This window comes from Neomonachus schauinslandi, chromosome 5, assembly GCF_002201575.2.
Source record: "Neomonachus schauinslandi chromosome 5, ASM220157v2, whole genome shotgun sequence".
Classification (NCBI taxonomy): domain Eukaryota; kingdom Metazoa; phylum Chordata; class Mammalia; order Carnivora; family Phocidae; genus Neomonachus; species Neomonachus schauinslandi.
Genome location: NC_058407.1, coordinates 120,910,565 through 120,934,663, shown reverse-complemented (window position 1 = coordinate 120,934,663; position 24,099 = coordinate 120,910,565). Strand labels below are relative to the sequence as shown.

The window sequence follows — 24,099 nt, the reverse complement described above, 5'->3', positions numbered from 1 at the left end:
TGTGTGTGTGTGTGTGTGTGTGTGTGTGTGTGTGTGTGTGTGTGTGTATATACCACATCTTCTTTATCCATTCATCTGCCAATGGACATCTTGGCTCCTTCCACAGTTTGGCTATTGTGGACATTGCTGCTATAAACATCAGGGTGCACGTACCCCTTTGGATCCCTACATTTGTATCTTTGGGGTAAATACCAGTAGTGCAATTGCTGGGTCATATGATAGCTCTATTTTCAACTTTTTGAGGAACCTCCATACTGTTTTCCAGAGTGGTTGCACCAGCTTGCATTCCCACCAACAGTGTAGGAGGGTTCTCCTTTCTCTGCATCCCCGCCAACATCTGTCATTTCCTGACTTGTTAATTTTAGCCGTTCTGACTGGTGTGAGGCGGTATCTCATTGAGGTTTTGATTTGGATTTCCCTGATGCCGAGTGATGTTGAGCACTTTTTCATGTGTCTGTTGGCCATTTGGATGTCTTCTTTGGAAAAACGTCTGTTCATGTCTTCTGCCCATTTCTTGATTGGATTATTTGTTCTTCGGGTGTTGAGTTTGAGAAGTTCTTTATAGATTTTGGATACTAGCCCTTTATCTGATATGTCATTTGCAAGTATCTTCTCCCATTCTGTCAGTTGTCTTTTGGTTTTGTTGACTGTTTCCTTTGCTGTGCAAAAGCTTTTTATCTTGATGAAGTCCCAATAGTTCATGTTTGCCCTTGCTTCCCTTGCCTTTGGTGATGTTTCTAGGAAGAAGTTGCTGCGGCTGAGGTCAAAGAGGTTGCTGCCTGTGTTCTCCTTTAGGATTTTGATGGACTCCTATCTCACATTTAGGTCTTTCAACCATTTGGAGTCTATTTTTGTGTGTGGTATGAGGAAATGGTCCAGTTTCATTCTTCTGCATGTGGCTGTCCAATTTTCCCAACACCATTTGTTGAAGAGACTATCTTTTTCCATTGGACATTCTTTCCTGCTTTGTCGAAAATCAGTTGACCATAGAGTTGAGGGTCCATTTCTGGGCTTTCTATTCTGTTCCATCGATCTATGTGTCTGTTTTTGTGCCAGTACCATACTGTCTTGATGATGACAGCTTTGTAATAGAGCTGGAAGTCTGGAATTGTGGTGCCACCAGCTTTGCTTTTTTTTTCTCCAACATTCCTCTGGCTATTTGGGGTCTTTTCTGGTTCCATACAAATTTTAGGATTATTTGTACCATTTCTTTGAAAAACATTGATGGTATTTTGATAGGGATTTCATTAAATGTGTAGATTGCTCTAGGTAGCATTGACATCTTCACAATATTTGTTCTTCCAATCCATGAACATGGAACGTTTTTCCATTTCTTTGTGTCTTCCTCAATTTCTTTCATGAGTATTTTCTAGTTTTCTGAGTACAGATTCTTTGCCTCTTTGGTTAGATTTATTCCTACGTATCTTATGGTTTTGGGTGCCATTGTAAATGGGATCGACTCCTTAATTTCTTTCTTCTGTCTTGTTGTTGGTGTATAGGAATGCCACTGATTTCTGTGCATTGATTTTATAGCCTGCCACTTTACTGAATTCCTGTATGAGTTCTAGCAGTTTTGAGGTGGAGTCTTTTGGGTTTTCCACATAAAGCATCATATCATCAGATGTGTTTCTTGATAATGCAGGTCTCATTAGTCTGTAGTCCCTTGACACATGAGTATACCTGTGCATGTGTATCTCCCATAAAAGAGTTACAATGATTTGGAAAGAAAAAGCATGAAGGGCCAAAGGCTTTGCTTATAAATGGGATATTCCTATCAAAAGAATGAGGCCATAGGAGAGCAAACAATATGGTAAGGTGGATATTTTTCATTATGAATTGTCTGCCCACCCCCCTCACCTTCCAACTCTACCTTCTAGCTGTACTGAATTTCTTCATGTTCCATCTTTGTATTATCTGCTTGTTTTGCCTGGAGCATTTTTTTACTGATCTTTTAAATTGCCTCCCATAATATTTTGCACTCATATTCATCATATTTTATCTGTGTCTTGCCGACTCCACTGTAGTTCCATAAGTAGAGAAGCCATATCTTGTTCAATGCTATTATCCTTATTGCTCTGGATTATAGCAGGTGCTCGTGGACACACACACACACAGCCTGGAGTAATAACACTTCTGCTATTCATAGCTATTCATGAGATCAAGTTTACTTCTAGTAAGTACGTTATTATAGTTATCATAATGTGTAAGCAAAAGAAATAACATAAATCTGTTTCTCTACCCAAAAATCCAGCCTTAACCTGTGTACCCTTTGAAGTACACCAGACAGGCAACTATGTTGAACTAAAAAGGAGTCTCAGAGTTGGGGTTTCAGAGTCATGTGGTGAAGGCTTGCCACTCATGAACTATTCAGGCTTGGTTAAGTCAGTCTCTGCTCACTGTTACTCAAAATCCACTCTCCTTTTCCATGACTGGATTGTGTTTCTCAACTTGTCTTACAGATTTTTTCATATGACTGAGTTCTAGCCAATAAAATATAAATGGAAGCGATGGAGGCCACCTCTGAGGTGGGCCTGTAAAAACATGCAAACTACAAATCCTCTACCCTCTTCCTGCTGACTAGCTCAGATGGGAACAACCATGGTGACATTGGGAGCCATATTTTGAATATGATAGATAGTCACTCAAGACTTGGTTCCTGGGGCGCCTGGGTGGCTCAGTCGGTTAAGCGGCTGCCTTCGGCTCAGGTCACGATCCCAGGGTCCTGGGATCAAGCCCCACATTGGGCTCCCTGCTCAGCAGAGAGCCTGCTTCTCCCTTTCCCTCTGCCTGCCACTCTGCCTACTTGTGCTCTCTGTCAAAAAACAAAACAAAACAAAACAACACTTGGTTACTAAATGTCATCAAGAAGCAGAACTCCTTTTGATGGTGAACGACTACCCCAGTATCAAAGGGATATGTTTCTTGTTCTCTGATCCACAAAATATTTACGATGTACTTGCTACAGCAATTGGACTTATCCTAATGAACATAAGGAATACTGATACCTAATTCATAGATGAGATGAGGTATATAAATCCTTAGCACAAAGCCTGGCACCTTGTATGTAAACAAAAGTACCAGTTGTGGTAACAGGGTTTAGATGAGAAATAAATAAAAAATGAATGTGCTTTATAAACTAAAAAAGTGCTATAGAATATTAGATACTCCAGAGTTCTGTCTCCTAGGTAGTTCTAAGAACTCATGAAATCTTACTACTTCCTTGAAGCCTTTTCTTCGGAAATGAAATTAAGGTTTCCCTGACCACTTGTACATTTCAGTTGCAACCTTTCACTACATACACACACACTTACTCTCTTATACTGGGTTTGCTTGCATCTTTATATACTTTTAAATAACAATCCGTAATTAACAACATTCATTTTATAGTGTAAGTTTACAAAAAGCAAATATTGTTTTGTGGAATTTAGTGGAATGCATCATACCAAGTTAGGTCAGTGGCGGATACAGGTATATCCTTATGAAAATGCTATAAATAATGACAGAGATCCAGAAGCGTAATGCGGTGAAAAATGATTTACTAAGTAAAATGAAAAAATCACACATGGTGCTTATCTGTCCCAGAGAGCTCTTACTCCAAGGATTTAAACGTAGTCACAAATCTGCAAGTGAGAGAGGAGTAAAGTAATTGTAATCACTGTTTCTCCCACTTGGAGGAAAAAACCCTACTCTTTTAAACTTCTGGCTTCCTTGGCCAATGTTTCTTACTGCCACCCCCCCACCTCTTCTCAGAGCATTAGTAATGCCCATAATATGCCTGCCCATTACATTGGCTAATGAGCACGCTGAAGTTTACATACAGCTTGAACAAATTAGTCATCTGCATTTGAATGCCTCCACTGATGATTGTACATCCATTATTGCTGGAGAGCATCTGCATAACTTTTAACATTGAAAAGAATTAGGCTTTACTTACAAATTTAAGCATTCATCTGTGGCTTTTAAAAACTGCAAAATTCAAGGTATATTAAAAACAAAACTGACCATGATAGAAGGCATCCATAATAAGCTTCTCAAAACTTTTTCTTTTTCTTTTTTTTAAGATTTTATTTATTTATTTATTTGGTCGGGGGGACAGAGGGAGAGTGAGACGCTGAGCAGGGAGCCTGGACATTGGGCTCCATCCCAGGACACTGGATCATGACCTGAGCTGAAGGCAGACACTTAACCAACTAAGCCACCCAGGTGCCCCTCTCAAATCTTTATCTATATTTATTCTGACATTTATTCCTTTTTTAGGTAGGGGTAACATTGCCTTACATTTTATTTGAAACCTTCAAAAAGCAGACTAGAGTCTGAATGGGTCATTGTATTGTGTTACTGTTGAATACACTAATTAAATTAGCACAGGTTATAGAGAAAGAATTAATGTGCAGATAATTAAGTATACTATAAAAAATCACACAGATGTCTTGGGAAAACACTAAGTTTCATCAAACTGGGTGTTTTTTAAAACCATGTTAGAATGCTTCCCCCCTTCCTCCCTCCCTCCCTCCCTCCCTCCCTTCCTTCCTACCTTCCTTCCTTCAACAAGTGTGTATTGATTGGTTTCTAAGTGCTTATTAACTAGACTGTAAGCCTCAAGAGACCTGGTTTTTGTTGTCTGTATTTTTCCTGTGGTACACAATAGAAGCTTGAGTCATACTTTATTGACTGACTATTGAAAGAATTCAGGGCAACTTGCCAGAGTCTGAATGTGCCCTGATGAATATGAGGGGCTCCTACCCACACAGAGCTTCCAGTCTAATAGAGAACTAGACTTAATGTTATCCCTGAAATGTGAACACTCTCTCAAGAAAACTGAACAGTTTTGTTAAATGAATAGATCTAGGAGGGTAATGTCATCAGCAGATCATGAAGTTAATATAGACAATAAATCCAAAACTTTAAATATCTTTTATATTTTTTGTATATACATGTATGCATATACACATGAACACATATAAAAACACTGCTGTTTCCCCCCTCCCCAAATCTTAGCCAGGGTTTTGGGGAGGCTTCCAGCCATGGCTACAAAGCAAAGGGTGCTCTCTCCTTTGTCATCTGGCTACTCACCCATATCCTAACCAATAGCCTCCCAGCTTCCCAGGCTATTGTTTTTCAAAATGTCACATTATTATTATTATTATTATTATTATTATCCAATACTTCCGGTGCTTCTATTTGACATTCACAAAAATTTAAGTAAAAATGACCTTTTTAACATCAAAGATTAGGAAAATCAGTGACACAATGGATATGCCTAATTTTTAACCTTACCAAAACCTGTTCTTTCATCCTGACTAAAATTAGCGAATGATGGAGATAGGTTTAAACTGTTGATCTGTGAGAAGAACAAGTGCTGTGTCCCACAAGAATTTAATATACCATGGCAAAATAGAAAAGGCAGTTGAAGCCTACTGGAGTAAATTTCTGTATGTATATTTCAGCACAAAAAGCGTACACGTCGTATTGTTACACAACAACACTGATGCCTCGAAGACTGGTTCTACTGAGTTTCGCTGTAGAAACAGTTGTTGAAGTAAGAGGCTCCCTCTGGTAGAAAAAGGAGTCTTACTAGGCATATCTAAACGGAGTGCTAAGTGAAATGTTCTTGCTATGTCCACTACTCTCTCTACCAAGAATTCAGGATAGTAAAGAAGTGCTTATTTTGCCCGAAACGTGACAGGAAGACTTCCCCACTTGGTAGGAAAAGCGCACTCTGTGAGGAAAACAGTGCTGTTGGGCAAAGAGTAAGACAGGCGTCACGAAGGAAAAACTTCGGACTGGGGCTGGGAAGTGGTGCTTCTGGCCCTAGCGGAGGAGGCCAGCTGCAGATGCTCGGGTCCTCAGCCCCACGTCTTTCCTGCCTCCCCATTACGGCCACCATCAAGCGCCTTCAACGGCTGACGGGAGGTCCCCGGCAGGCACCCGCTCCCGGGGGCCGCCGGCCGCCTCCACAGATTCCCGACGTCCAGTTTAGTAACGGAGCCCGGGCGATCTCTGCCGCTCCCGCCCCGCTCCCGCCCGCGGGCTGCTAGGCTTCCCGCGAGGTGGTTGGGGAGCAGGGGGAAGCCGAGCCCGGCAGCCCGAGCGAGGAAGCTCCCGGGCGCAAGGCCTCGCTTTCGTGGCTTTGAAAACTTTCCAGCGCGCGTGCCACGGCGACGCGCAGCGGCTGGGCCGGAGCCCACGCGGCCCGCGCCTCCCGCGGGGAACTTTTCGGCGCTCGGCTGCCTTGTCACTCTCGCTTTCCGACGCGCCTCCCCCTGGGCTCACGCTCCCCGGGCTCCCTCCCTCCCGGCGAGGACCTTCCCCGGCGCCCGCAGCTCCGGTCCCCGCCGCCGCCGCCGCCGCTCTGCGCTCGCCTTGCCCGGCCGCCCGGCCGCGAGCCCGCGCCGCCACCGTCGCCACCGCCGCCACCGCCGCCCCGCGTCTCGCTTTTCAAAATGGCCCGGACCCGTCCCGCGCCCTGAGAGCGGCGAGCGCGGCGCCGAGCCCCGGGCGGCCCCCGGAGCGGGAAGCGGGGGGCGGGGGAGGGGAGGAGGGGACCCGCCGCGAGGGGCTGGCTGCTAGCTTCGAGCCGACTTCTCGCCAATGGTCCAAAGCGACATGTCCAGGTCGCCTCCCACAGCGGCGGCGGCGGTCGCGGTGGCGCAGGAGATCCAGATGGAACTGCTGGAGAACGCGGCTCCCGCAGGGGCGCTCGGAGCGGCCGCACAGGTAGCGAGAGCGCCGCGCCTTCTCCTTTCTTTGTGAGCAGCCGGGGCGCCGACCTCCCGCTCTCCCGGCGCCTCCTCCGCTCGGATCCCTCGCTTTGCCGCTCGCCCCGGCCTGGGTCTCCTCCGCCACCTCCTCTCCCCTCGCCCTTTGCCACCCACTTCTCTCCTGGCGCCGGGGACCCTGCCCCTTTTCGCCTGTCCGGGGCTCTTCTGGGGCTTCCATTTTTCTCTGCTTCCGAAAAGCAAGTGGGAAGGGGCGGGGGGAGACCTCCTGGTCTTCAGAGGCTGCCCCCGGGCTGCTCGGCCAGCCCTCCTCGCCCCTTCCCGGGAGACGCACATGGAGAGACATGAACCAGGCGAGTGGACTGGACCTGCTCAAGATCGTGAGTCCGGGTGGGCGGGAGGGGCTCGGCTCCCCGCGGCTCTGGCTCCGACGCCGACCCTTCCGGGCGAGCTCGGGGCAGGGGTGGGAAGGGGGCGACGGGGGGGAGGGGTGGACGGCGGGGGGCGTGGGTGGGGGCCTGTGGCCCGGGTCTCCGCAGGCCCCCCCTCCCCCTCCCCGCCCCTGGGTAGCTCTGCCGCCTTGACAGCTCAGCTCCCCTCGTGCCACCGTTTGCCCGCACCCCTCCTCGTTTCTTTCTCCTAGGAGAGCGAGTTGGGGACGCGAAAGTTTTTATTTTTCCATTTCCCCTGAAATGTTAGCCATTCCGGGGAGCTTCAGGACCACCTTCCTCTCCGATGAGGAGTAGCGGTTTCTGGAAAAATTCCGGTTTGCTGCTCAGTTGTGAAATAGGAGATGTCATTTGTAGGCGTTGGGCAATGATAAGGTGCTGGCTTTTACGTAAGGCTTTGGCAGGTACAGTTTGGATTACAGACACCTCCAGGTCTCACCGGTAAGGAGTCTCTCAACTTTTATCCTAGCAGGCAAATGACTTCAGACTCCTAGCTGTGGGGCTGCTTGGGGAGCGCTGTGAAGAGGTTAGGGTTCTATTTCAAGCCTCATTTTGTAGAAATATCTCTGCCTAGCGATATGGGCTTGTTGATTTCAAGCCTGCATTTGCTAGATTGTAAATGTGGTGGTGACATATTACTATATTTACACAAAACTTATAAATGTGTTATTTATATATTTTATATTTATAGAGAGAGATCCATGTTAGAGTATTATTTCCTGTAGCAATGGGGGCGGGAGTAGGACACGCTAATAAAGGTTATAAATGTTTTGTTGCCGTTGTTGTTTTGATAGGGGATGGAAATTGACTGCTCCAGGTATTTTGATACTGTTAATAATGGTCGTTCCAGTGGCATAATCATGGAGCTTTAGTGAACTTTCTTTAACCACTGGGAAATAACCTTGCTAACTTAAAACACATAATTCACTTTGATTTGAGATGAAGGAAAAATGTAGAAACCAAGAAGTTGTGTAATCAGAAACCCATTTCTTTCATAGGGGTAGGACAGCTAGATTTTAGTCAACCTTGGGCTGTTCGACTGCTGAACCAGAGGGGGGACATGTAACGAATCACCTACATTTCCATCTAGTTTCTGCCAGGGGACCTGAATTCTCACCAACACATGTCACATTTGTTCTAGACTTGTGATTTTATCTAGACACTTAATCAGGTTAGATGAGAGTGAGAAATGTACTCCAAGAACTCTGTTATTCCAGGGTGAAGGTCTTGAATTTTGATAGAAGAAAGGACTCTTAGACCCTTTTTTCCTTTGATCTTGCTTCAGGGATTTTTTTAAAAATTTTTTATTCTTATGATAAAAAGAGTTCCTGAATTCCTGGAGATCAAAGTTAAGGCTGACTGAAAGCATGACTGCATTTAGATAAGGAATACTAAATTCACTTAGTGATTTATGTCATTAAATATAAATCAACAAGTATTTGTTGTCAACTGCAATGTGGAGATGATTCAGATATGAGGAGACACCACTGCTGTCTTCAAAGAACGGATATTCCAGTAGCTGCCAGTGTGATATTTGTATGACCATTGTCTGGTATAGGACTATAAGAGAACTACTGAATCTTACGTGGTTTCCAAGGAGTAAAGATCAACAGACGTTCTGCGCGGAATAATCTGTAAGAGCTTCACAGAAGAGGTGGCTTTTGAGAAGAGACTCAAAGGATGGATGAGATTTGACCAGAGATTGTTAGAGAGAGGTGGGAGCCATACAGGAAGTAAAGTCACAGAAGTTATAAATCTTATCACGTATTTCTCATGTGTAGCTTGAAGAGAGTACGGAAAGTTAGGGATCAGGCATAGTTAGACGTAAGACTGACAAGACAATATGAGGCCACACCTTGGAGGTGTTGGAACCGGCAGTGTAAGGAATGATGGAGAACCATGGAAAGGGTTCAGCCAAGGAGTTGCATAACAGCTCATTCAGAAGATTCACCTGGGAATGTTCTGGAAGGTATTTTAGAGTTTCAGGAGTCCAGAGGTGGAGCTGCCTGACGGGAAATTGGTCTAACAGTTTGGACAAGAGATAACAAAGCTTAAGCTGAAGGGAGAGGAAAGATAATGGAGATGACAGGCCCATGCATGGGACGTTTCAAAGATTCAGTGTACAGGAATTGGCAAGTGAGTGGACACAAGAGACAGGAAAAGGGGAGGAAAGGCTATTATAAGCAGGTTAGAGGTATAAATATTCAACTGCATCCCCATCCATCTCCTTGCTTTCTCTGCCTTCCACAAATGAAAGCAGTTTTCCTTGAATTGTGTTTATATCACCTCGATTATATGAGGGGAAACATTGCCATGTTTATTTTATATCTAATCAATCATGGCATCATAGGGCTGTGAGAGCTTGGCAAAGACTCTATTCCATCTCTCTGGGCGGGACAGGACAGCAGTAAAACCACCTGAAAAGGGGGGGGGGCCCATCTCAGGAGCATCCCCCTTTTTCTGATACTGATACTTAAAAATGGAATTTTCACTTGCAAATGGTGTCTCTAAGCAATCTTTGGTTTTAAGAATCCTTTCTGTTTTAAAAACCTCTGGATTTTATTCCAAGTTTCGTTTGAACAAAGCAAAAGATGTAGATTCACAGACTGCCCAGTTTCCTTTTTTATGTTAATCAATCCTGCCTAGGGATGGGGCACCCTCCTACATTCCAACCCTTTCCTTCCAGCACATTATCATAAACAACATGAATATTATTTCTTACGGGAGAGGCGAGTTGGGAACCTAACTACATATTCTTATAAGTTCTGATTTAAGCAGATTGCATCGCTTTGTAGGGGACCTGCTGAACAGCTTCAGCGCGAACTTGGACACAGTCTACCTACAAAGTCGGGGTGCTAATTTAGTATTCTCCCTCCAGAGCTCCACATCTGCATTGTCCACTGCTCCTGCCACTGGCCACACGTAGCCTGAACTGAGATGTGCTGTACATATAAAATACACACCAGATTTCAGAGACTCGATATGAAATAAAGAATATACAACATCTCATTAATCATTCTTACATTGAAGACAGGTGGCCGTGATAACATTTTGGATATATTCGTTTCAGTAAAATATATCACTGCAATTAGTTTCACTTGTTGCTGCTTCCCTGTTTAGTATGGCTACTAGAAAATTTCGGTGACGTGTGGCTTGCATTATATTTCTGTTGGACAGCCGTGGTCTAAAATATGGCACTGGTAAATCTCTGGGGAGTGGAACTGACGGTGTACGGAGGCTGTGTGGATGGGAAGCAGGTGCGAGGGATTGAGAGTAGGATGGAGACACGGGAGGAGATGGACAAGAAACAAGAGCAGTATCTCAGCACCATTAGGCCTCAAAGACATTGTAACCGGCACCTCTCGCCACACCTGAAAATGAACAGACAGTAACCAGAGGTCCTGTTTGTTTTGCTCCTAGCAACAGAACCCAGCTGGTTCCACCCCAGCTGAGTTTGCCAGATGCTTTTCAAGCCTGTTGCAGTAATACAGCCTAGTAATGGCAACATCCTGAATCGATGCAGCAAGGAGCTTTATCTAAAAAGAACAGCAACTGCTCTCCTGTGGCTCTTGAGCCATGTCAGTACGGTTTTCCAGAAACACTTGTAGGTCCGAGGTACAGCTCAGTCTTTTGCAGTCTCCCTACATAATAATCACGGGTCTTGTGTTTTATGTTTTGTTCTGGTGTTGCATGGGAGAAATTTTAAAACATGCCAATCAGAGTTTCCGAGTGTGTTTTAAAATGTGAAATGTAATATCTGATTGAGTGATGTGAGGTTTCGGTTGGTCTTGTCGATTTTATGGCTCTTTTCTTTTTGTCTTTCCTTTAGCGGAAAGACTTAGTCTACCTGTTGCTGGATTTAATTCCATTGAATTATACAATTATGCAGCTTTGGTCCTTTCAAGAGAAGCTGAGCAAAATGTGTTAACCCCGTAGGGGGTGGTCGCACTCTTTAATTTCACAGTGACAAGGAGTTAGAATTTGTTATGCCACCAACACAAGGAACTAAGTCTGTCTCGAAGTTCTTTCCAGGCCTGCCTGGAGGTAGCTTATGAAGAGGGCAAAGTTGGTCCGTGGCCTTCTCCTGCCCTCCCTGCCCCTGGAATTTCCCACTAGACATTTTTCTGCTTCCTGTCCTTGTCCCTCCTTCCTTCTCTACTTCCAGACCCCCCAAAAGAGTTCTCTTTACGCTGCCTCTTGATTCCTTTCTGCTTTTGTGTAAACTGATCCATATTGAACAGAACTTATGTCCTACCTCCCTTTTCCTAGGCAGGTAGTCTCAATCACTTCACTCCTTAAAGTAAAGGATCTGACAACCCCATTCATACTGAGCTGTCAGTAAATGAGGAGATTTAATGTCTCATTTCTCTCTGGATCGTTCTGGCTGCGAGTGTCCGCAATTGAAAGGGATAAATATCAATGAATGTTAATCGAGAGGGATGGAAACTAATTTCAGGTATCAGCGTTATGCTCATGGGGAGCAATTTGTAGGGAGGAGAACTGTCACCCTATCTCTCAACCACAGAAGCAGCATCATTCTTCAAGCTGTCCCCAGGGTCTGCCACGCCAACTTTGCATGCACAGCTGGGCTCAAATCTCCAGTTGACTGGCAACTTCTAAAATTAACTACTATTGTCCATTTCAACTATACAGAAATTAGATTTCAATTACCTGTGAAATATAAATACTTATGTGCTGATTTTAAAACTACAGCCCAGTTTCAAAAGTTATTTAGTATCAAGGAAGACATTCATTTACATGAAGCTGATATTTAACATCATGAGGAATGTCGGATATCATTTTAATAAGTCATTTATATATTTGTGGAAATTTCTTAAATTTTTTTTTCTAGTTTCTGAAATCTGACTTAGTTTGGTTGATGTTTTAGGAGAAGTGAAAGAATTTCGGTTTACGGTTTTCTTTTTCTCCTTTCCGCTATGGTGACATACTTTGTTTTCTTGAAGCTTCATATAACTAATAGGAAATGAGTAGAAATTAGTGGCTTTACAGACTGTGCTGTAAAAAGGACTTAGGGGTCTGCATGTGTCAGCGAGAGTATGATGGGTTACACTTTGCACTCTGGCCAAACCCAAACTCCCTTTCTCCTCTGCGTTTTACTTCCTGAAATCTGGACTCTGATTGTGAACTGTTTCATATATTTAGTGTTGCTAAAAAAAAAAAAAATAGTTAGAAAAACCATTGGTCCTAAAAGAGGCTGCATTTGAAGTAGCCCCTGAACTAAGAAAACTATACTTCTTTTCTAAACTGAGTCAAGTAAATATTTGAATAATTAATCTTTCCTGTCTTTTTCCATTTTGGGAAGATTTGGCTTTTACTCTTTCTTTCTTTAATTCCTGCAGATGAAACACTCTAGTCCTCGTTTTCAAGGATTTAAAGTAACTAAAGAATAAGTAATTCCAGCAAGATGGACTTAATTTTAAATATGCATTCGATCAAAGGAAACTTTGTTTTGTAATGGTAGTATAAATTTTCACTAACATTTTTTAAAGTACATTGAAATGGATTGTATTAGCTTTCCCAAAGATGCTTTAATTTTTTTCCCTTGATCTAGGATATTGTTATAAAAACATTAAAAATTAAAAAGGAGACTATGGAAGAGAAATGACTGCTGAAATTAGTAAGAGAACAGAATAGAAGTGTAATTAAGCATATCTATTTATTTTAGATTTAATAAATATACATAATTAATAAGGATTTGCTACACTATTAAGACATGAACAAGTTAATACTTTCAATAAAGCATTCTCCATAAATTTAAGTGATTAAAGGACAGTATAGATTTTTCAAAATTATCACCAATTTGCATGGAATTCAGCCATAGTTTTTTTTTTTTTTTGCTTTTGTTTGTTTGTTTAGTGTGCAAACTGTGCCTTAGTACAGTTGAAAACTCTGATAATCTAATATATATACTTAGGTATATGTTGTATAGGTAGCTAAGTGTGCCTGAAGTAATGTTTATGAATAGTATTCCTAGGAGCCTGGAAAAATTAACATACATTTAAAATTAAACACTTTTTAAAATGTGTCTAATTTCTTGCAGAGAACTGTCTCCTCCTCTAGGACTGAATGTCTTAAAAATTGTGTGGTTTTCACAGTGCCTGTTGTGCATTTGTGAGCAGCCACGAAAAAGCTTACACACCAAAGCAGCTGAATAATAAAACATATTTATCATGAAAAATCCGAAGCAAATGACAATGATAGAATTTCATATTCTCTTTCCAACCATTTGAAAATGGTACTAGAAAGACACATTATGATGGAGTAAGATTATATTTTGTCTTTATTCTCAAAGATAATTTATGCTCCTCATGAAGAAAAATATATGTTTAAAAAAAAAGAAAAAAGAAAAACAGTGTGTTTAACATAGGTTTGCCCCTTCCTCCCCCCCCAAGAAACACATTAGGCCTTAAAAAAATGCTTTCAAAGGTAATAAGTCTTTTTCCGTGTGCAATAATATAAAAAATATTTTTAATTTTAAAAAACTTTTCATGCCTTATTTTCGTGTTCATAGGCTTTGGAAGACACTTCTGTCCAAACCTTTATATAATAATTGGAAAAGGAAGAACGCTCTTGAAAGAATGTTATTTTTCAACAATTTACTGAATAATGTTTACATAAGTAAGAAGAATAAGCTGCTAAGTGAGGAGATCCTTGTATGATACACTGTGAAAACCCAGCCTAGGTTGTCTTTCCTTTTATGAAGTTGAGAGTTAATTAAATGCCATGGAAACACATTTGTATTGTATAAGTCCAGTAGATACTTGAAAGAGAACAAACATGGTTAAGAAAAATTTTTGCTTTAAAATTATACCACCCTCTCACTGATTGCAAAGTCATCTAAGTTACTCATAACACAAATGTTTGTAATAGGTCTTAGTTTGCCTAAGTGCTACGTATACCATGGTTTGTAAGATATTTCTTTTTTTTTTAATGAAAACCATCTGTGTATATCAAATATAACAAAGTAGTATTTTCAAAACCTGAGCCCAGTGATTTAAAAAAGTAACTTTTGTAAATGCTGATAATCTTATGAAGTCTCTTTGAGCCTAAGCATTCTAACCATGTTACGTACTTCACCCCAACTTTACCCCACTCTTCCAATCTGTATGTGGATATTATTTTTTAAAAAATATTATTCTGAGCCCTTATCATATACCAGGTCTTATACTAAATGCTATAAATCTATTATTTCATTTCATTTAACCCTGTGAGGTAAGTAGCAATATGCCCATTTTAAGGATGAGAGGACTGGTGTTTGGAGCAGTTAAGACATTTGCTCACGGTCTGCTATGGCAGGATTCCAGCCTATGTGCATTAAACTGTAAAGCTCAGTTTTGAGTTATTTTTCAATTATATGTTAATGTTCAATATTTGCAACAACTTTACCTATGCCTAGAATTAAGCAGAGATTAATGCATAGTTTGCTCTTAGTGCTCCGAGTATAAACTGTGGATATAATAGAAAAAGCAAGTTCATTTGCATATGTTCGTGCTTTGCTCAATCCTGTTATTGAAGCAAATGGTCTTACTTTTAACATCCCATTCTTAAATGCTTGTCCTTTTTTGTAATTATTGTTTTTTGTAATTATTGTTATTATTCTATAAAATTTATTTTTCTCAAATTCTCAGCAAAATCACTAAGTGGTTAAAAAGCCAGATTTTCGGGGCACCTGGGTGGCTCAGTCGTTAAGCCTCTGCCTTCAGCTCACGTCATGATCTCAGGGTCCTGAGATCGAACCCCGCATTGGGTTCCCTGCTCCGCAAGAAGCCTGCTTCTCCCTCTCCCACTCCCCCTACTTGTGTTCCCTCTCTCGCTGTGTCTCTCTCTGTCAAATAAATAAATAAAATCTTTAAAAAAAAACACCAGATTTTCATATCACATTCAAACATTCCAACAATGGGCCAGACATTTTTATGAGGCATTTTAATTTCATCCAATTCATTAGCACTTACAGAGCTCTTTCACCACTTCTGAAAGCAGCGTCTAGATTCATAGGATTATGTGAGGAATTGGCACCATGTTTTCATTAGTGTTCCATGTAGACCTGTGTGTGTGTGCATATATATACATATATATGTATATGTAAATATATATATTTCAAGGTAATCAGAATTCATATTATACAATGTTCTAAAGCTACCATATAGTTCTTACAAGTACCTATGGGATTACAAATTAAAACATGAAAAAAAGCAAAAATGGAGGCCCAGTGGCACTGGAAACAGCATTTCATGATCCACAGAACTGTTGCATTCATGCTGTCCAAGAGGCTTTGACACATTACCTTTTCTCCTACCTTACTGCTGTAGCTCTCCTACCTCAAAATGCTTACTTTTAAATGTTTATCTTTGGTGGCTTTGCCTCTTGATGACCAATATGCTAACAGATAGCATAACTTGTTGTAATTCAAGAGTTATTAAATGCTTTGTCTAGAAACTCTGCTCCCTATAAACTCACTGTTTTGAAATTAATATTGGTGATTCCAGCAATCATGATTTTCAAATAATGCCCATATGGTGGCAATTTATATTTTGTTTTGGTTTTTGACCTCTTTCTAGCAGTAGGCCTAGATTTCTCATTTGTCTTTTTTTTTTTTCTTTTTTGTAGTCTTATGGAAAAGGAGCTAGAAGGAAAAACAGATTTAAAGGATCTGATGGGAGCACTTCTTCTGACACTACCTCAAATAGTTTTGTTCGTCAGGTAAGAGAGCTTTTAAATTTCTGGTCTGGAGAAGTATAGTCAAATGAATTTAGTTTTTTTTTTTTTTAAGGTGATTTTATACCATTATCGCTAAAACTTATATGGTATTATTATACTTTTAGTTGAAGTGAAAAGTGTGCAGTTTCACGTGATAATTAAAATATTTCAATTTTAAGTGAGACCGTGCAGTAATTACACCCTTTCTCGGCACATTGGGATTGCCAGGAAAAAGGATTTCTTCATCACAGAATGAGTGAACGCCAGCAGCAATGATTACAGATTTGGGTTGGTTTTTTTTTTTCCGCTGGGGATGAGGGGATCTCAGTGGGCATCTGTATCGCCAGCTATGACATTGAAATACTGGTGTTCCTCTAGCTTGAGTTTTCTTCTTCCCTTTTGGGGTTTGGATGGTAAAAGAGGAAATCGTGTTTGGTCTTGGAATGTTTGAGGCTACTAAGGTTAAATAAAGTGCATGCTGTCTTTGAGGAATAAGGTAAACTGCCTTTGGAGATGGAGCCTTTGTTCCAGGTAACATGCGGTGCATTCCTGTGCAACAGTTTGGAGCTGTCCCCCGAACAGCGTGAGCATCTTCAACATAGGAACATTCACACGTGCTAACAGAAAGGACTTGAGTTGCCAGAGCAAGGACACAGGCGGCCCGATCCCCGAGGACGATAGGTTATGCACTAGACTGAAGTCTCGTCAGGGTGTAGGTGTGTATCTTCACCTAACCCTTCCCAGTGGAGAAGGAATTGCGCAGGACAGTGCTAGACAGAACCTGATTCCGTGGCTGAAGGACCCCCGGTTTCTGGCTCTTGTGCTCAGAAGTAATTTGTCGGTGACCCCTCGTCCCCCAAAACGATGGTGGTCCATTGGAAAAGCTGCTCCATTTCTTTTGCTTGCCACGCTCCCCGTTGCTTATGGTGTCCCCACTCACACACCTCTCCCCCCACAGTTAGTTAGCAGCAGTTGAGCCGAAATGGCTTTACCTGCTGCACCAGCGGGGATTCTGTTCTTGGCTGGTTGCTGCCTCCTCCCGTGGTCCTGACACAGACAAAGGGTGATCCCTCCTAGGCCACCTGTTCCCGCCTTGCACCATCAAGTATGCCAAAGGTTCGCCTGAGTAACTGACACGCAACTGGAAAATTCTTGGTTCTGGTCCATGCCAATTAAGAATTGTTTCAGTGACAGGAAGTTAGAAAAAGAGTTGGTTAAGAAAGAATGGAGCTATTTTGCTAAGAAACATTTAGAAAGAGAAAAGAAGATGGAGCCAAGCAAGGCCCAGCCCTGGAGCTATGTTTTAATGGTGTTAGAAGGAGCTGGGAAGGGTATAAGAGGAGGCAAAGGTGTGTGCGTTGGCCTGATGTCATCGTGGGCAGAATGCAGGCGTCATGGTCCTGAGAATGAATGAAGGGTCTTGAGAAATAGTTACTTAGGTTCGGTGAGTCAGTTAAAGGAAAGTTACCCAAGGCCTTTTCCATTTCAAGCATCCATATTTATTCTGCCTCTGGTACAAGGAGATTGAACCAGAGTAGTGAGAATCCACAACCGTGAGTCATCATCTCTGTGCCGAACACTCGAGGACCTGAAGCAGGAAAGAATAAGCTTCTTAGGACCCAGAGTAGTTGTGGCAAAAGCCACAACTTTTTTTTTGTGGAAAGAAAAACTGATGTTTCAAGTGAGCAAGATATTGTGAACAGAAATTAATAGTACAGAGCCCATTATTGCTCATTGTAGCTCTGTAAAAATGTCATTTCAAGACAATCGCTGGACTTCATTTTTCTAGTTGTCTCTTTGGCTCTGAATTCCCCTTCCATGGTGTTTTGAGAACTTAATTCGTTAAGTTCATTCGTTAAGGAGTAATTGCCGCACTGCATATAAGTTATCTGGAATTTGCTTTTTGTCATGATAACTTCCTTTCGACTTTGTGTTCTTGGTGATGTGTGTGAGAGTCTGTGCTTGAAACACAATTATAAATAATAAAGAGAGGGCGCCTGGGTGGCTCAGTTGGTTCAGCGACTGCCTTCGGCTCAGGTCATGATCTCAGGGTCCTGGGATCGGGTCCCACATCGGGCTCCCGGCTCAGCGGGAAGCCTGCTTCTCCCTCTCCCACTCCCCCTGCTTGTGTTCCTGCTTTCGCTGTCTCTGTCTCTGTCAAATAAATAAATAAAATCTTAAAAAATAAATAAATAAATAAATAAATAAATAAATAAATAAATAAATAATAAAGAGAGGGGCGCCTGGGTGGCTCAGTTGGTTTAGCATCTGCCTTTGGCTCAGGCCCTGCTCAGCGGGGAGCCTACTTCTCCTTCTGCCCCACACCCCTGCTCGTGCTGTCTCTCTTGGGCTCTCTCTCTCTCAAATGAGTACATAAAAAAAAATCTTTAATAAAAAAATAACAAAGAGAGCTGTTAAACTATTTACTGTAAATTTAGATATATATTGCCAAAACATACGTAAGCATTTAAGAAGACAAAAAAAAAAAATCTATCCTAAAGGTCCATCTCCTTGAAATAAAGCCCGTCTCCTTGAATCTCAGCAGAATAAGGTGCTCGCTATGGCATGGATTGAGGGTCATGATTACACAGGCATCAAGAACCCTGAAGTGCTAGCTTCATTCTATCACAGAAGGAAAACCGGTGTCTTTGGCAAGAATGCGGTGTTAAAAACCAGTTTTCCTTTGATAATTTAACCTCTGTTCTGTTTAAAGCAGCATTCATATTTTGCTGCTATTTGAAAATAAGCAAAAGCTACCTTGCCATGTATGTAATAGAAATGGTTTCATCATTCAGTCATTCATTCATTCATGGTGGATAGTAACAATAAGCATATGTTAGATTATTAAATAATCTGGAAGAACATCTTTTAAGTATTTTTTTTATCATAAGTAGACGTTTTGTCAAACAAGTGACTTGTATCAGTGTATGTTACTTCCTTGTCTGTGGCTGGGGCATAGTACAATTGATATTGGAAAAGTAGTCACTATGAGTGAGATCTATTTAAAAATGTCTTAACAGTTAGATTATATTCCTGCCCTTGAATTAAAAATAATTTCCATATAACTTTGAAACCTTAGAATTATATTTTTACAAGTATATTATCTGTAAAGACTTTTTTTTTTAAAGATTTTATTTATTTATTTGACAGAGAAAGACACAGCGAGAGAGGGAACACAAACGGGGAGTGGGAGAGGGAGAAGCAGACTCCCTGCCGAGCAGGGAGCCCGATGCGGGACTCGATCCTGGGACTCCAGGATCATGACCTGAGCCGAAGGCAGTCGCTCAACCAACTGAGCCACCCAGGCGCCCCATCTGTAAAGACTTTTAAAACTACTTGGGAACCACTAGGTACTTTAGAAAGCTTCGGAGGTTGAAAATGTGAAAATTTCATATAAAAATAATTAAGAATTTTAAAATAAGTAACAGAATATCATAAAGCTTGTTATGAATGGAGTTGTAGCTCCCCCAAAATCCTATGTTGATTGTATTTGGAAGGTCTATATGAAGGCAACGAGGTTAAATGAGCTCATAAGAGTGGGGCCATAATCTCTGTAGGACTGGTATCCTTGTAAGAGAGAGATACAGAGAATATGCACACACAGTAAAATAGCCGTGTGAGGACATAGCGAGAAGAAAGCCATCTGCAAGCCAAGGAGAGAGGTCTCACCAGAAACCCACCCTGCTAGCACTATGATCATGAACTTGCAGCCTCCAGAGCTGTGAGAAAATAAATTTCTGTTGGGTAAACCACCCAATATGGCAGCCGTAATAGACTAATACAGGTATATATATATTTGGCCTCTTTTTATTTATTTACTTTTTTACTTTTAAAGTAAACATTCTTACTGATATGTAACATATATGACCTGAAATGCACAAATCATAAGTGTTCAGTCTGATGAGATTTCACAAAGTAAGCACCCACGTAATGACCACCCAGATCAAGAAATCCGTATCACCAGCACCCTAGACTCCCCCTTTTGACACTTGTCAATCATTTTTCTTCTCATACCATAAGTTCATTTGGCCTGTTTTTGGAGTTTTATATAAATAGAATCATTTTGTGCCTGAATTCTTTCACTCAGCCTTATGATTGTTACATCTATCTACATTGTATGTTGCAGTAATTGGCAAATCTCCTTTGCTGTACAGCATTCCTGTATATGAATACACCACAATTGTTTATCTACCCTACTGTTCCTAGACATTGGGTTATTTCCAGTTGGGATTATTGAGAGTAATGCTGCATGCATATTCTTGCATCTACCTTTGGTATGCATTTTTGGTATGGTTTTATGCATTTTTTGTTCTATGAATCGAGTGGAATGCTGGGTCTTATGTATGCATATGTTTAACTTAAGTAAACAATGCAGTCCAGTTTTTCAGAGTGATTGAACCAGGATGCATTCCCACAAGCAGTGGGAACAGTCTCAACTGTTTTGTGTCTTTGCCAACCCTTGGTATTGTCAGTGTTTTTCATTTCAGTCATTCTTGTGACAGTGTAGTAATAGCTCATTGTGGCTATTAATATCCATTTCCCTCATAACTAAGTCACAATTTACCTGTGTTGCATTTTAGTCCTATGGCTCTTTGATGAAAATTATAACTATTTATTGGAATATGTTGAAACATACCATAATACGTTAGAACACGAACATGAAGACTATGAAGTAAAAGGGTGAGAGGCATTTTTTCCAGTGGTTTTGGTTTTCTCCAAACTTTTTGTTGTATATTTTTTAGCCTTCATTTGTTTGTGGTGTTCTAACTAAAGTTATTTTATAAGAAGAATCATTAGTCTTAAGGAAACATTGCTTATAGATATGTTTCTGCTTCAGGTCCTGAAGCAGGATAACAGGTGTCATGACAGAATTCTTGTAGTCATAGATCAGGATTCTATTTTGTTAGTTGATCAGTTCACCCTAAGTTAACCAAGTGAACAGTCTTCTGGTCCTTCACATCATCAACCTATTTGATGTCATGATATTTCAAAGTGGGGTTTGGAGAGAAAGGATGAATACTTATCATTTACATCTATGTGGATGGAACAGGAGGGTATTATGCTGAGCGAAATAAGTCAATCAGAAAAAGATAATTATCATATGGTTTCACTCATATGTGGAATATAAGAAACAGTGCAGAGGATCACAGGGGAAAGGCGGGAAAACTGAATGGGAAGTCATCAGAGAGGGAGACAAACCACGAGAGACTCTTAACTATGGGAAACAAACTGAGGGTTGCTGGAGGGGAGGTGGGTGGGGGGATGGGGTAATTGGGTGATGGGCATTAAGGAGGGCACGTGATGTGACGAGCACTGGGTGTTCTATGCAACTGATGAATTATTGAACTCTACATCTGAAACTAATGATGTACTATATGTTGGCTACATGAGTTAAAAAAAAAACCACAAAGTGGGTGTTGGAGGATGACATCTCACCTGAGGGTAGTTAATTTCCCCCAGAACATCGGTTTTATGCTGGGGCTCAGGGGAGGGCCAGAGTCCTGATCCGTGCAGCAGTGTGGCCACCGTCCACAGGGCTGGTTGGCTACGTGTGGCATATTATTGGTAGGGCTTTCCAGGGGCTCTGGGAAATGAGGTTTCTGTGGCTTCTACTTTCTATAAGCTTGTTGTCAAGTGATGGCCTAGCTCACCTTATATATCAAGCATGTCAAAGAAGAACTTGTCCCTCCTAAGGTTTCCTAAAACCATTAATTGGAGGGAAAGTTAATTGTGGTGTTTTTTTAAAGTCTTACTGCTTTATGTTGCAGTTGAACTGTTAACCTGTATGCAATATATGTTTTCAATATACTGAACTTAAAATTTCCATAGATCTCTTTTGCGTAAATTATGATGTTAGGAGACTTATTTAAAATGATTTCTTTTCAAGAAAGAGGTTAATGGTTAGGGGTCGTGGTTAAGGGACTGGACTCTGAAGCCAGGCCGCTCAGTCTGAATTCCAGCTCTGACATTTACTAGTTAGCCTTTGGACAAGTAGATTACTCTTTCTATACCCCAGCGTTTTTCTCGGGGGAGTAGTGCCTACCTCCAAAGTTAGTTGAAAGGATAACATGAGTTCAAATTTGTAAATTGCTTAGAACTGTACCTGGTATTGAGGATATACTATTAAGGAGTTCATTATTATTGTTTATAAATATTATTACCCATTGAGAACATTGGTTAAAACCTGAATAAGGGGCTCCTGGGTGGCTTAGTTGGTTAGGTGTCTGACTCTTGGTTTTGGCTCAGGTCATGATCTCTGGGTCCTGAGATGGAGCCCTGTGTCAGGCTTGGGCCTCAGCAGGGAGTCTGCTTGAGATTCTCTCTCTCCCTCTCTCTTTCACTCTCTCTCTCAAAAACAAAACAAAACAAAACCTGAATAAGAGGTAGACCATGGCAGAAGAAATAATAATAGTTAATTGTTATTTGAGTGTTTACTGTATATTCTATCTGCATCTCCATTTTACGGATAAGAAAAATTGAGGCACAGAGAGGTCAGGTAACTTGTCCACAGTCATATTGCAAGTAAGGTTGGAGTCACAATTTGAATCCAGGTGGCTGACCCGATTCTTGCTTTTATTGGGTATGCTACATCTCCTTGTAACAAAAGCTGTGAATACATAAAATCAACAAGTGTTTTATTCTTTCAGCTAAGGAAAACATGTAGAAAGATTTCTACCTGTGTTTTTAGGATGAATGCATACAAAGTCTTCTTTTAACTTCCTTCCCCATAAGAAGGGGAGGATGCCCTCAGCATTGTCAACATCCCCTGGGCATCATGATTTAAAAAACTAAAACAACAAACCAGTATTATTCCCTTATTGTTTCATCAGAAATTGCTCCATGTCCCAGTTTGTACCACCATTCAGCCCAGTCCATGTCCCGTATCAGTAATGACAAGTAGAGAAGTAGCTGTGGAAATGTCTGTTTTCCCCTTCCTCCCACAGAAGTCACAGAACACACACTTCTTAGGATCCTGAAATTCCTCTTTTTCTTTTTCTTCTTTTTAATGAACTTGGATGTGGACTCAAGTCCGTATCACCTGCAGCATCACGCTGGTGCATTCTGAGCTCTAACTGAGGCTGATGCAACCCATGAATCATCCTTATTGTGAATCTGGGTAACATTAGGTGCATATACAGCACTTGGTAAACAGTCGGCCTGTTAGAAATGTTTTGTTAGTTCTTTAGGACTATTGCTTCATAAACAGGCATTTTAGTTTTAATTTAGTAAGAGGCAGAAAGTGTTAAACATGACTTCTAGGCACCCTAATTAGAGTTAATGAAGATGAAGGTTCAAATTGTTTATGTACCAAATGGTATTTAATACGTAAAGCTGTGGTTACCTTGGATTTATTAAGATACCGAGGTTGTCTTCGACTCAGGGAAAAACTCTTTGTACTCTGGCTCTGTGTTGCGAACAGATACGTTGATAAAAGAACTTCATTTATCATCATAATAAGGCTGGAAAAGCTACCATTCTTAGAATTGTTTGCATGTAGTGCCTTGCATAAAGTTATAGCCTATTAAGATAATTAAGTTTTCAGATAATGTAGCTCTTCCCTCCAACTTCATCACGAAAGAAAGAAAGAGAGAAAGAAAGAAAGAAAGAAAGAAGGAAGGAAGGAAGGAAGGAAGGAAGGAAAGAAAGAAAGAAAGAAAGAAAGAAAGAAAGAAAGAAAGAAAGAAAGAAAGACTGATCCCAGAAGTCTGTTGTCAAAGTAGGAGAAAAGGAGAAGAACTAGTAGTTTATTTTAGCACAAGAACCTAAGTGAGTAAATTAATTTACTGGAAGAAAAATAGATGGAGAGGAGTAAGAAGGCCTGCCTGGCATTGAAGGATAGAACATTTGTGCTGTTCTTTTCAAGAGATTGTGCAAGAACTGCTAACTGTATAAATTCCTTGATTCTGCCAAGGTCAGGGGAAACTATGTACATCTGCAAATGAGCTCTGGTCATCAAAGTTAAAGCAGCTCATGGGGGGTGGAGAGGGTAGTGTTAGTAACCGCTTTTCAGCCCACTCAGCTCTCTGCTGTTCTCTCTCTTTTTTCTTTTTCTTTCTTTTTTTTTTTTTCATTTCTTCATTTTCTTAAAGACATGTGTTCTCCCTGGCTACATTTATGTACCTGGCAGTATTCCTAAGATGAACACCAAATGCTAAGCGGATGCCTGCCAGGTTGCTTTACTTGGATGACTCCCCAGCATGGCAACTTTCATT

General features: G+C 41.2%; 1 protein-coding gene across 5 annotated transcripts in view; it reads left to right on the top strand.

The window, feature by feature from the left end:
* Nucleotides 1–6,591: 6,591 nt before the first annotated feature.
* The window catches only part of CACNB2 (calcium voltage-gated channel auxiliary subunit beta 2), a 382,283-nt gene continuing 364,775 nt past the window's right edge, over nt 6,592–24,099 (top strand). For 3 of the 5 annotated variants that reach the window (XM_021696792.1, XM_021696794.1, XM_021696790.1), the window contains exons 1-2: nt 6,592–6,717; nt 15,797–15,889. In XM_021696792.1, coding sequence (XP_021552467.1) covers nt 6,592–6,717; nt 15,797–15,889 — 219 coding nt within the window. Of the gene's footprint in view, nt 6,718–7,063; nt 7,100–15,796; nt 15,890–24,099 lie in introns of those variants that run through there. The other 2 variants (XM_021696791.1, XM_021696793.1) reach the window with 2 other exon arrangements.